Source organism: Salmo trutta, chromosome 29, assembly GCF_901001165.1.
Source record: "Salmo trutta chromosome 29, fSalTru1.1, whole genome shotgun sequence".
NCBI classification, from domain to species: domain Eukaryota; kingdom Metazoa; phylum Chordata; class Actinopteri; order Salmoniformes; family Salmonidae; genus Salmo; species Salmo trutta.
Window position 1 is genome coordinate 36,387,301 of NC_042985.1, and position 13,929 is coordinate 36,401,229.

The 13,929-nt window shown below is 41.8% G+C and overlaps 1 protein-coding gene across 7 annotated transcripts in view; it reads left to right on the forward strand.

Annotated features, from left to right (window-relative positions):
• LOC115167527 (diacylglycerol kinase zeta) overlaps positions 1-13,664 on the forward strand; it is a 120,535-nt gene extending 106,871 nt beyond the window's left edge. For all 7 annotated transcript variants that reach the window (XM_029722016.1, XM_029722017.1, XM_029722010.1 and 4 more), the window contains 6 exons: positions 8,278-8,312; positions 9,527-9,576; positions 9,828-9,948; positions 10,429-10,465; positions 10,600-10,699; positions 12,308-13,664. In XM_029722016.1, the coding sequence (XP_029577876.1) occupies positions 8,278-8,312; positions 9,527-9,576; positions 9,828-9,948; positions 10,429-10,465; positions 10,600-10,699; positions 12,308-12,424 (460 nt within the window). In that variant the 3' untranslated portion in view covers positions 12,425-13,664. The remainder of the gene's footprint in view (positions 1-8,277; positions 8,313-9,526; positions 9,577-9,827; positions 9,949-10,428; positions 10,466-10,599; positions 10,700-12,307) is intronic.
• The last annotated feature ends 265 nt before the right edge of the window (positions 13,665-13,929 follow it).

Genomic DNA, 13,929 nt, shown 5'->3' on the forward strand with positions numbered 1-13,929 from the left:
TGAGAAGTTACATCCTCTGAACGCTGTCATGTGCGCAACACCGCAAAGCCACTCCAAAACAGGAGACGCATGAAATTACTCCGAATTTAAGTTTTGCTTGTCACTTCAGTGATCTGCCAAACAGACTGATTAATGTATTTTGTCGTTTTTCCTTGCCAGATTTTTCCCTGTGTAATGCTTCCCTGTCGTGCAATTATAATTATTTCCAATGTCGTAATTCATTTGAGATTTGGAGCTTTTCTTTTTTTCTTGATGTCCGGGTAAAATGCTTAGGATGCTAGCAAGGGATTTGTTTTTATATTGAATGGGTAATTAGACAGTAATCAGCTAGTCTTTGAAGAGCGGTTATTTGAGCTTTGATAGAAAGGAAATCACTGTCAGCTTTTCCTCTGATGTTTGGTTCAACAAATCCGCTTAAATGAACATGTAACATCCACTAAGGTGGCGTTATAAGATGTCACATTTTATGTTCTTTATTCACTGGATTTTGTAATGATAGTGCTCATCTGTGTGTAATGCATGTTCCCTACTATAAAAGGAGGTTGTTATTTGCAGAGTGTGTTTTGACTGCATGGACAGTAGAAGGTAATGACAGAAGATGTAATCATGTTGATTTGGACAGCAGCTCCACGTAGATGGGCTCAAGCTCTAAAATGTAATCATGTTGATTTGGACAGCAGCTCCACGTAGACGGGCTCAAGCTCTAAAATGTAATCATGTTGATTTGGACAGCAGCTCCACGTAGATGGGCTCAAGCTCTAAAATGTAATCATGTTGATTTGGACAGCAGCTCCACGTAGATGGGCTCAAGCTCTAAAATGTAATCATGTTGATTTGGACAGCAGCTCCACGTAGATGGGCTCAAGCGCTAAAATGTAATCATGTTGATTTGGACAGCAGCTCCACGTAGACGGGCTCAAACTCTAAAATGTAATCATGTTGATTTGGACAGCAGCTCCATGTAGATGGGCTCAAACTCTAAAATGTAATCATGTTGATTTGGACAGCAGCTCCACGTAGACGGGCTCAAGCTCTAAAATGTAATCATGTTGATTTGGACAGCAGCTCCACGTAGATGGGCTCAAACTCTAAAATGTAAGCTTCTCAGGGCATCACAATCATTATATGTATACAGTATGATGGAAACCTTGTATTTACCGTTCAATAAATACTGTAGGGAGCTCTGATATACCAGAGCACACAGTCCAGCATGCATCAAACATTCTGAAACGTTGTTAAGTTAACGATGGTAAGAAAAGATGGCACCCTATACCATTGTTTACTCAATGTTTGTGTTTCGAAAGATCTATGTGCTGAACCGAACTGTCCGGTCCTCTAATTGCCTAGTATACCTTATTCTGACACACAGTCTTTTCTCACTTACACAGGAATGTACAGACTGTTTGCATTAATGATCTCCGGGATGACAAATTGTTACCAGCTTTGGCTTCTAAGCATCCAGCAGGCTTGCTTTTCACTTCCTAATAAGAAAAGATTATCCCCATTTTAAAACCACATTCTGGAGTCTGTTTTTCTGCCGAGCTGCAGCCCTGCCACTTTGCTTGGAACAGAATATAATTCATTGAAATGACCATTCAACAGCAGTAAATCTTGCAGCTCGTGTCTTTTAAGGGCAATTCTGTTGCTTTGGCTTTAGCTCAACTGATTAACGTTGTCTATAGTCATGCGGGCAACCTTGATTCTATGACGCAGATCAGTTGATGTCTATCAGCTGCTGGGGTCATTGTGAAGAAGAGGAGGAGGAGGAGGAGGAAAGGGGGGATGAGATCACATAATGAGTAACCTTGCCTGAGACCTGAAGACTCATGTTTATTCCCATAGTTTATGCCTAGGCATTAGTTTTACTGTAGAAGGGCACACATAAAAGCTTCTGAAGTCCTTCTCCCTGTGATTGGAGAATAACTGTCTGGTTGGTGGAGATGTATGTGTCTGGACTGCAGAGGCTAGGCTCCTCTAATTATGAGGTGAAACAGATATTCGAGTAAACTGTGTGTAATCTGCCATGGATCTCCCTCACACTGACAATCCATTAGCGACAGAGGTTAGGCCAGTGGTTTGGGGCTTGATGTTGCCCGACACGTCTTAGCTGCACATCTTGTTCCCACTCTCAAAGGAAATTGCTGCCAGGATCCCGGGGCTTGAACATATGCTTTGCCTGATTGTGATCACTTTTTCTTAACTTTAGTCTGCTTCTCTTGTTTCCATACCAACATATACTATTTTTTTTAAACCCTGAGAGCGTTCTGTTTGTCACAGGCACTGTAAAGGAACTGATAATGCAGTTTGATGTAATGTAAGACTGGAATACTCATGACATTTTCATGAAGTGTGGGTGAAACTGAATGGCTTTAGTAAATCAAAGCACACTTTCCTCTTAAGATATATCTTACATGCATGGTTCTTTTTCAGGAACTGTATCACACACAATACATGGCCTATATATACAGTTGAAGTCGGAAGTTTACATACACCTTAGCCAAATACATTTAAACTCAGATTTTCCCTGTCTTAGGATCACCACTTTATTTTAGCTTTTATTTATTTCATCACGTTCCCAGTGGGTCAGAAGTTTACATACACTCAATTAGTATTTTGTAGCATTGCCTTTAATTGTTTAACTTGTGTCCAATGTTTCGGGTAGCCTTCCACAAGCTTCCCACAATAAGTTGGGTGAATTTTGGCCCATTTCTCCTGACAGAGCTGGTGTAACTGTGTCAGGTATGTAGGCATCCTTGCTCGCACACGCTTTTTCAGTTCTGCCCACAAATTTTCTATGGGATTGAGGTCAGGGCTTTGTGATGGCCACTCCAATACTTTGACTTTGTTGTCCTTAAGCCATTTTGCCACAATTTTGGAAGTATGCCTGGGGTCATTGTCCATTTGGAAGACCCATTTGCGACCGAACTTTAACTTCCTGACTGATGTCTTGAAATGTTGCTTCAATATATCCACATCATTTTCCTTCCTCATAAGGGCATCTATTCTGTGAAGTGCACCAGTCCCTCCAGAAGCAAGGCACCCCCTCAAGATGTGCTGCCACCCCTGTGCTTCACGGTTGGGATGGCGTTCTTCAGCTTACAAGCCTCCCCCGTTTTCCTCCAAACATAACGATGGTCATTATGGCCAAACAGTTCTATTTTTGTTTCATCAGACCAGAGGACATTTCTCCAAAAAGTATGATCTTTGTCCCCTTGTGCAGTTGCAAACCGTAGTCTGGCTTTTTTATGGCGGTTTTGGAGCAGTGGCTTCTTCCTTGCTGAGCGGCCTTTCAGGTTATGTCGATATAGGACTCGTTTTACTGTGGATATAGATACTTTTGTACCTGTTTCCTCCAGCATCTTCACAAGGTCCGTTGCTGTTGTTCTGAGATTGATTTGCACTTTTCGCATCAAAGTACGTTCATTTCTAGGAGACAGAACTTCCTGAACGGTATGACGGCTGAGTTGTCCCAAGGTGTTTATACTTGCGCACTATTGTTTGTATGGATGAATGTGGTACCTTCAGGCATTTGGAAATTGCTCCCAAGGATGAACCAGACTTGTGGAGGTCTACAACTTTTTTTTCTGAGGTCTTGGCTGATTTTCTATTGATTTTCCCATGATGTCAAGCAAAGAGGCACTGAGTCTGAAGGTAGGTCTTGAAATACATCCACAGGTACACCTCCAATTCACTCAAATTATGTCAATTAGCCCATCAGAAGCTTCTAAAGCCATGACATCATTTTCTGGAATTTTCCAAGCTGTTTAAAGGCACAGTCAACTTAGTGTATGTAAACTTCTGACCCACTGGAATTGTCATACAGTGAATTATAAGTGAAATAATCTGTCTGTAAACAATTGTTGGAAAAATTACTTGTGTCATGCACAAAGTAGATGTCCTAAACGACTTGCCAAAACGATAATTTAACAGGAAATTTGTGGAGTGTTTGAAACACTTAGGTTGGAGTCATTAAAACAAGTTTATGTAAACTTCCGACTTCGACTGTAAATACCACATGGTATATACTGTGCCTCATCGAATGAGGCACAGTAGCTGTTGCCTTCATGAGGAGCTTACTCTATGATCCCCTGAGCTTATGAACTCTGGACCCATAGCTACCACTTTTTCTTGCTAGCGTCTGCATCCTCCACAGTCAACCAGCCTAATGGCTAGTGATGGGGGAAGATTCCCAGCTGTACCAATGGCGTGTGCTAGTAACAGCTGACAAGAAGCCAGCCACCTTTTGTCAAGAGTTTTAAATGTGGAACTTTGACAAGACGCTCAACGTCTTTGATCAAAGTTTTATCTAGGAAGTGAGACTGTAGTGAGGGGTAGATGTAGACAGACTGGGTAGTTGTGAGAGACTCCTGGGCTGATGAGAGAGACTGTGGGCTCTGTGTGGTTTAATTACCTCTAACAGGGGAAAGCAGGCTCATTAGTAACCCACAGACATATAGGACTCCCAGACCTTGGGGAAAGACTTGTTACAGGGATTATTTTCTCCTCGGATTTACCATGATCAGAATGTGTTGCTTTGCACAGCAAGCATCTGCTCAGTTGCGACCTAATTGTATTGTTTTTCAAGTCCAGGTGATTGTACTGATCTAGGTTTCCAACAGATTAGACCAAGTCTCTCCAACTCTGTTCCTGGAGAGCTACAGTCCTGTACGTTTTCACTCCAACCCTAATCTAACGCACCTGATTCTAATAATTAGCTGGTTGATCACCTGAATCAGGTTAGTTACAACTGGGTTTGGGACGAAAACCTACACGGGGATAGCTTTCCAGGAACAGGAATTTTCAGACGGTTTCTAAAAGAAGATTTTCCTTCTAATTCACTACCATTTTCCCAAACCAAACTAGTACAAATACAGCAGTATTCCACCTGAAAATCAAGATGGGATTGTTTTGTAAGATTGTAATGATGCTTTATTTATTCACCAAAATCTCTTAATCTTTTAATATCGATATGGCTTTACTAAACGCTTGTTTAGCCATTAATCCTGGTAGACGGCCACTCAGAGCAAGTGGTACAACATTTTCATGACCATTATACTATCTATTTAGGCAGGGCTTTTTTGTTCTCAATGAATACAATTTATTTTATTTATTTAACCTTTATTTAACTAGGCAAGTCAGTTAAGAACAAATTATTATTTACAATGACGGCCTACCAAAAGGCAAAAGGCCTCCTGCAGGGATGGGGCTGGGATTAAAAATAAATTAAATAAAAATATAGGACAAAACACACATCACAACAAGAGAGACAACACTACACAAAGAGAGACCTAAGACAACTACATAGCATGGTAGCAGCACATACCAACAACATGGTAGCAACTCAACATGGCAGCTACACAACATGGTAGCAGCACAAAACATGGTACAAACATTATTGGGCACAGACAATAGCACAAAAGGCAAGAAGGTAGAGACAACAAGCAAAGCAGCCACAACTGTCAGGAAGAGTGTCCATGATGGAGTCTTTGAATTAAGAAATTGAGATAAAACTGTCCAGTTTGAGTGTTTGTTGCAGCTCGTTCCAGTCGCTATCTGCAGCGAACTGAAAAGAGGAGCGACCCAGGGATGTGTGCGCTTTGGGGACCTTTAACGGAATGTGACTGGCAGAATGGGTGTTGTATGTGGAGGATGAGAGCCGCAGTAGATATCTCAGATAGGGAGGAGTGAGGCCTAAGAGGGTTTTTATAAATAAGCATTAACCAGTGGGTCTTGCGACGGGTATAGAGAGATTACCAGTTTACAGAAGAGTGCAGTGATGTTTCCTATAAGGAGCATTGTTGGCAAATCTGATGGCCGAATGGTAAAGAACATCTAGCCGCTTGAGAGCACCCTTACCTGTCGATCTATAAATTACATCTCCAAAATCTAGCATGGGTAGGATAGTCATATGAATCAGGGTTAGTTTGGCAGCTGGGGTGAAAGAGGAGCGATTACGATAAAGGAAACCAGGTCTAGATTTAACCTTCGCCAGCAGCTTTGATATATGCTGAGAGAAGGACAGTGTACAGTCTAGCCATACTCCCAAGTACTTATATGAGGTGACTACCTCAAGCTCTAAACCCTCAGAGGTAGTAATCACACCGTTGGGGAGAGGGGCATTCTTCTTACCAAACCACATGACCTTTGTTTTGGAGGTGTTCAGAACAAGGCAGAGAAAGCTTGTTGGACATTAAGAAAGCTTTGTTGTAGAGCGTTTAACACAAAATCCGGTGAGGGGCCAGCTGAGTATAAGACTGTATAATCTGCATATTAATGGATGAGAGAGCTTCCTACTGCCTGAGCTATGTTGTTGATGTAAATTGAGAAGAGTGTGGGGCCTAGGATTGAGTCTTGGGGTACACCCTTGGTGACAGGCAGTGGCTGAGACAGCAGATGTTCTGACATTATACCCTGCACTCTTTGAGAGAGGTAGTTAGCAAACTAGGCCAAAGACCCCTCAGAGACACCAATACTCCTTAGCCGGCCCACAAGAATGGAATTGTCAAAAGCTTTGGTCAAGTAAATAAAAATAGCAGCACAACATTGCTTAAAATCATGGGCAATGGTGACATCATTGAGGACCTTTTAAGGTTGCAGTGACACATCCATAACCTGAGCGGAAACCAGATTGCATACCAGAGAGAATACTATAGATATCAAGAAAGCCAGTCAGTTGATTATTGACAGGTTTTTCCAACACTTTTGACAAACAGGGCAAACTAGAAATAGGCCTGTAACAGTTAGGATCAGCATGATCTCTTTAAATAAAGGACAAACCGTGGCTGCCTTCCAAGCAATGGGAACCTCCCCAGATAGGAGAGACAGGTTAAAAAGGTCAGAGATGAGCTTGGTGATTATAGGGGCAGCAACCTTAAAGAAGAAAGGGTCTAAACCATCTGACCCAGATGTTTTTTTGGGGGGTCAAGTTTAAGGAGCTCCTTTAGCACCTCGGAGTCAGTGACCGCCTCCAAGGAGAAACTTTGTTGCGGGGCAGGGGAAAAAGAGGGAAGAGCATCGGGGCTAGTCGCATTAGAAGGGTTGGGAGATGAGGAAAAGTTGGATGGGCAAGGAGGCATGGCTGAGTCATATAGGAATCCTGACTTAATTAAGTGGTGATTTAAAAATCTCAGCCATGTGCTTCTTGTCAGTAACAACCACATCAACTTTAAGGGACATGGGCGACTTTGAGAAGGAGGGTTTATTCTCCAGGTCTTTAAACGTTTTCAAGAACTTCTTGGAATTAGACCCACTGAGAGAGAGAGAGAGAGAGAGAGAGAGAGAGAACTGCTCTTTAAAGTAACTAACTTTGGCCTTCCGGATAGCCTGAGTGCACTTTTTTCTCATTTGCCTGAATGAGAGCCAGTCAGCGTGAGTATGCATGTGCATGTAACTCTGCAAGATCACTGTCGAACCAGGGGCTGAACCTGTTTTTCATTCTCATTTTCTTTATGGGGGCATGTTTGTTAACAATATCACTGAATATATCAATGGTCTCTGACCCTCTAATGTTCTTTATATATTCACACCTTTCATACCAATTATTGTTTACCGCTTCTGCTCTGTGCTAATAACAAAGATGAAGAACCAATCTTTAGCCCAGCCTGAGAGAGGTGGGGTTGACCAGGAAGTCAGTAGGATAATCTGTCTGGTCAGTACAGGGCCTGCTCCTCAGACAGTCAGTCTCGGCTTCACTGTTCCTGCCTGTGTGCGTTTGATGTTACAGTCTTGTGTCAGTTCTCAGTGGATTACTGTGTGGGGGATTTGGCTTCCGGCAAACAGACAGCCCAGCCAGGATCAGACAGTAACATAACCTGGAGTGACAGCAGGGAGGCCTAAGAGCTGCCTCTCCGTCCACTCACACTGCCTTACTGACACAGCTCCGTGTGTGTGTTTTTGGCTAAAACAGAATGGAGGAGAGGGAGGGAGGGGGAGTTCTTTTGGCTGCAAACACACGTATTAGAATCTTTTACCTTGGGCTAGTTGGCAGGCAAGGGACGCCTGGAAAAACAGAGCACATCAAGGGACTGTCTAATTAACCCCACCAACTCTCCTCTGAACCAACACCAAATCCATGCAACCGAAGTAAGTCTTTTTTTGGGGGCATTTCATTTTGTTTTGTGGATTTGGTTTGTTTTCGTTTTTTTCCTATCATGGATGTTTGCTATAAAAACCCAAGGGGTGCAGAGAGGTGGGCTTTTCCATGCATTTTTGTAGACTGAGAAGTTAACGGTTTGTTTTATATTCCTTTAATTGTGTCCTGTTCTCGATCTCCCCCAGGTCGGAGAAGAATACACTATGCAATACAGACAAAGGTAAAACAAACACACTTTGAATTGTTAACACTAGGTGATTATAAATTGACGCAGTTAACTTGGCAGCAAGTGGATGTGGGCCAATCGGTGCCCACAACTGTTTTGCTCTCGTGCTTGATGTTTTGAAAAGGTTTAAGAAACTGATATCCACCGCCAGCTAATTCCTGTCAGAATTAAGTTTCGCTATGAATAATGCCAATGTCGAACGATTAGAGCCTGCCGTTTATTTATTTTTTTTAGCTGGATTCAAGAGGTGGTTAAAAACTTCTTAGCCTTTGTGGCCCTGCTTAAACAAGCCCCCGCAAGTTCACCTGCCATCATGCAAAGGGTTTTACCCACTCCCAAAAAATTGTTGGCACTTAAGATATGCATTTCACGGCATTTGAACTTGAGTGCTGCGGGGAAGGGTTATTAAAATTCACACGAAACATTAGCGTTCAAGTCCATCCCTCAAAGATTCTGGTGTGAGCCCAGTCGGGATATATTCTCAAGACCTGACTTGGCATCTCTCGAGTTATTTTCCCCCCAAAAATATGTATGTATATTTCCAGTAGCAGCCCCTTTCTAATTCTGGTTGTTCAGCTCTGACAGCAGGATTCTAGAGCGTATCTTCAGACGCAGACGTCGTGGTAGCAACTGTTTGACTTGCAGAGCTGGCTAACTGAGATTTGGGAGAATGCTGTGGGGAATTTTGAGTTGACTGTTTTCCTGCCTCGACGGAAAACATGCAGATGGGTGGATTAGGGTAAATAATCTACAAAGGGCATTTTGGTGCTTTGAACAAGGATTTGCCATATTGAGACTGAACCCAAGAACTCAACAGGCGCTAATGTGATTATCTGTGTTAATTTAAAACGTTTCATGATCCAGTGTTTAAATACTTGGTTTCTACTGAAGGCGGCAACCTGCATGTTGCTCTCATTACTGTCCATGTTAGCTGAGTAAATAGATTGATGTTTTTGCTCATCAATTCAGTTTGAGATTCCTTTCCCAAGAGTGTCAGTCTTACATAAGATATATAGTGCAGATAGTACTAAAACCAAACGAGCAAGTGCCCCATAAAGAACTATTAATGAACACTGGCACTCTGCTCAGATCTTTCCCCAAAGGACACTGTCATGTATTATGGTCTGCTATTGTTATGACTACTGAATCTGTAGCCTCCTCTCATATCTCTACCTTCTTACTGTCCACATATTTCTCATTACTTACAGTATCACCAGAAGTGTTGATTGAATGTGTGAAGAGCAAGAACCATCTGAAGGTGAGCGGCAGCCACAGTGGCCAATGGATATGCTCACTGCATATAGGTCTACATACTGTATAGCGAATGTAGGCTCACTAATTGATACATTCAACAAGGGAATGATGATCACTTCTGTCATGACTTTACCTCAGGGTAAGCATTTCTCTAGTCGGGCAATGAATAAAAATGCAGTCTATTCCCCCGTTCCTCTAGACATGCAGTCAGTTTCCCCACGCCTGCGGTCATAACAATGTGCCCTCTTCTCCCAGCTGAAGGAGCTGCACAAACTGGGAGCCGACCTATCACTGCAGGACCCCTCAGGATGCACCCTGCTCCACTATGCTGTGGACACTGGTAGCAAGGACACTGTCAAATACATCCTGGACAATGGTAGGGGACAAGGCGATACATATGTGTTTTATTTAAGTAGGACCTCCCCCCATCACAATACTGAATCATTCTGTGGGATTTCCCAAAGTGAGTCTGTGACCCTCAAATATCAACTATGTGTCCGAAAGTTAACCCCAGCACAGTAGGCTCTATGTTTTATAAAAGTAGAATAATGTCCCAGGTGTGGAACGCCGTCATTTTGATGGTCATCAGCATTGTTTAAGACAAGCCGCAGCGCAGATACATCTCACGCCGTGTTCGCTTGATGACGTTTATGGAGTCTTTCTTCCTCAACAACGAATGATACATTTTAATATTTGAAAAGGGAAATTTTTTCTGTCAAAGTCCTCCTGCACCAGCTTTTTACTACTTTATAAACGTAGTACCTTCGAGCATTGTAATTGGTTTAGGGACATGCTTTAAAATGTCTCTTCTTTTTTTTTTTTTTTTTTTTTTTTCCTGCCCCCTCCCAAAAAACAGCACCCACGGATATCCTGGATGTAACAGAAAAAGAAAAGTAAGTTTAAGACATGGATTTTGAAATGCTCATTTTACACATATTCTGTGTGATGTATCTAGTTAAAGTTTTTTTAAATAGGAAGTTACACTCATTAGATCTACTCTGTCTGTCTTTCTCTCTCTCGGTCTCAGTGGGGAGACAGTGTTGCACAAAGCAGCGTCACTGTGTCAGAGGACTATCTGTCACTACCTGGTAGAGGCAGGGGCATCCCTCATGAAGACAGACTTACAGGTGAGAGCAACGCTCCCTCTTCCCTCATTGCTTTATTCTTTATTTGGCCAAAATAATCCAAGTTGATGCGTAGGTTACCCCTGAGAAGGGTTTTTAAACAGTGGATAGGGCGGCAGGTAGCCTAGCGGTTAAGAGCGTTGGGTTCGAAAGGTCGCTGGATCAAGTCCCGACTAGGTGAAAAATCTGCCGTCGTGCCCTTGAGCAATGCACTTAACCCTAATTGCTCTTGTAAGTCGCTCTGGATAAGAGCGTCTGCTAAATGACTAAAATGTAAAATGGATAAGTGGTGGGTATAGAATGGCCTAATCATCATCCAGAAGGAAAATTAGCTCGTCTTTCTTATGACAAGATAATTATACACCGGGTGAGGGAGCATTACAGCGGTGCCCTACACGTCCCCTCTGAACCAAACTTGCCAGATTCCTGCAAAGTCAATTAAAGTACTTACCTCTAAGTGGCTCCATCATAAAATGTCTTATGTGTTTACCCTCTCCTGCAGAGATAGCCAATTGGATACATTTGTTTCAGTGTGTGGAAAGCAGTTGGAGCATAACGCTTACATTTTTTACTAAAGTATTTCACAAGCATCCTCCTTCTGAAGACCCCACAGATGGTTTTTATCTCAGATTTCTGTCCTGGAAGGCTCAGACTTTACCACATTTAAGATTTCTTGATTTTCATGTCAAGGCTTGAAGAATTTTCTTATACAAAATCTCACTGCCAAATGGTGTGTCTGCAGTGTGGTCTCTCTCATACTGTAAGCAACTGACAGACCGCTTGAGGTGTCACTAGGGAGGAGTGTAGTCCTGGCCAGTCAGTTCTATCGTGCATTGAACGTACTCTGGTACTGTGGCGCTCCTCGAAATGAAACATTCCCATGATATTCAGCAACTCAGCAACCTCCCTCTATCCTGTGTACACCCCCCCCCCCCCCCCCCCCCTCTCTCTCTCTTTCTGCCCTCAGTGAGCTAGCAGTGAGTACAAGCAATGATGAAAAAATGTAATCTTGCAGGATTTGGGGCAAGTCTGATTCATACCCTGTGGCCTTAGGATGCAGTTCAGCCTGGCTTTCTTTCCTCTCCGCCGTCTCTTCATCCTGCCACCCTTTCTGCCTGTCGGTCTTTCTCACTCACAATACATTCACTCTTGGCCTTGAGATGTCAGCATATCTTAGCAATTACTTCTCCTGTCTTTTTGTCTCACCCTCTCGCCATGTTCTCTTCTCTCTTCTCTCTCTCTTCGAGTTTTGTTGGGCTCTGCGCTTAAAAAAAACAAGCACTTAGAAATAATTGATTTTGTGAAATCTTAAATGGCACAGGAGCTCTTGGATGAATCAGAAAACCTTTATTGAGTCTAAAAACATTCTAGATTTGCTTTTGCACACTGACATTTGGTGCATATTCACTGTTGATAACTGGAAATATTAAATCTATACCATGATGAAATCCGAATACAAATGATTCCTACATCTCAAAAATAATTGCAGACTGATCTTTGGCTCTGCGGCTTAGTGTTTAGACTTCAGGAGAAATAGATCCTGCCTAAATTAAAGTTGGGTTCTTCATTGCAGTATTTTATGTTGAGCAAGTTGCCTTTCTTGTGCTGCAGGGTGACACACCAAAGCATCGTGCAGAGAAGGCCAAGGATGCAGAGCTGGCAGCCTACCTGGAGAACCGGCAGCACTACCAGATGATCCAGAGAGAGGACCAGGAGACAGCCGTGTGACTCTGCTCCCTGACCTCCAGCACCACTTCCCTATCACCTATCCCTGTGCCAAACCTACTTTAGCTAAAAAAGGAAACTCACCAGAGAAGACGGTCAAAAGGTAGCCAGTGTTGTATTCTCCTGCTAGGGAGTTGGTTGAAGTTCTACCAGATGAGAGACTCGTCAGGTCCACCATGTGAGTTGCTTGTGACCAGTGGACTTGATTATTGCACTGCCCCAAAAAAAAGCGTATGTTTTGTGTCGGAACGCTTGGAAGAGATGGTTCTTCTGTTTCATTTTTTCCTCCAGGTTGTGTTGCGCTTGCAATCCACCTAGACTGAATGTTGAATGGTTATGTAGAGAATTGTGCTCCAAGTTTTTGGGACAGGACCTTGGGTAATTGAATGTCTAGGTAATTGTATTATTATACGCTCCGATGGAGTTGTATCTCTCCGTGTCTATAAAAGCAGCGTGAGCGTTTCAACCGTACAGATCACAATGACTCAGTGGATTTCAAAAGGGTATTAACACTCTGATCTGTAGGCTAGCTGTCTTTAAGGCTACCAGAAATGTCATTATTTTGATGACGTTTTTATTTGTTTATTGTACTGTTGTTGATTTTTAAAATGTGTATTATTTGTTGACTGATTTGTCCACCCATAACGCAGTGTAATGGGATAAAACTATCCACGAAAGTGGGGATTTTTTTACGTAACACTTTTCTCATCACCAAACGATTTGAATTGAGTAAATCAATGTTGTTCTACTTTATGATCACTTGGCAAATGTTTGTTTTATTTCTTAGTGTTAATAAGGATATTTGGTACTGTACACTTATCGTAGTAGCTCTGTGTTAAAGCAGTTTATGCACTGCAGCTCCAATTGCCTTGATTTTCTTATTTTGTTGGCTGATTTGTTTGTATTTAATGTACTTAATTAAGTCATGGTGTATTTTTATAGCATTTTTAAGCAGATTGATGTTTATATAATTTGTACATATAAATTTAACATTTTTGTGTTTGGTCATTATTTACTATAAAATGTGCATTTTATATGTATTTGTTTCAGAACTACAAAGCATTTCTTCTCTCATATTGTTACAGAAGTCAAAGGCGTATTTATTCACCTCAACGTTTTTTTACCGATTTATGTTCAGCAAACTCAAAAATATTCTAAAGGTTTGGGTTGTAAATTTACAAGGTGTTTGTTGTTGTTTTTTTACATAAAAAAAATAATAATTTGTCTTCATACAAACCATCAATTTGAGGTTGCTATTTATTTTCCATAGTTATAATCTCTGTTAAAATATGGCTGGTCATTTAAAACAGAAATATAATCAAACTTAAGTTATAAAGACCTGTGATGGTGTACATGTTACATTTGCGTAGAGAGTAAAGTGAAGGAATTGGTGTTATTCCAAAAGCTATCCTACTGTATAACTAGCTAACTAGTTTAATGTAGAGCCCTAGTAACTGTGGATCTACTGTATTTTGTCAGATTGAAATTAGTTGTTTCTCTGGATGCTT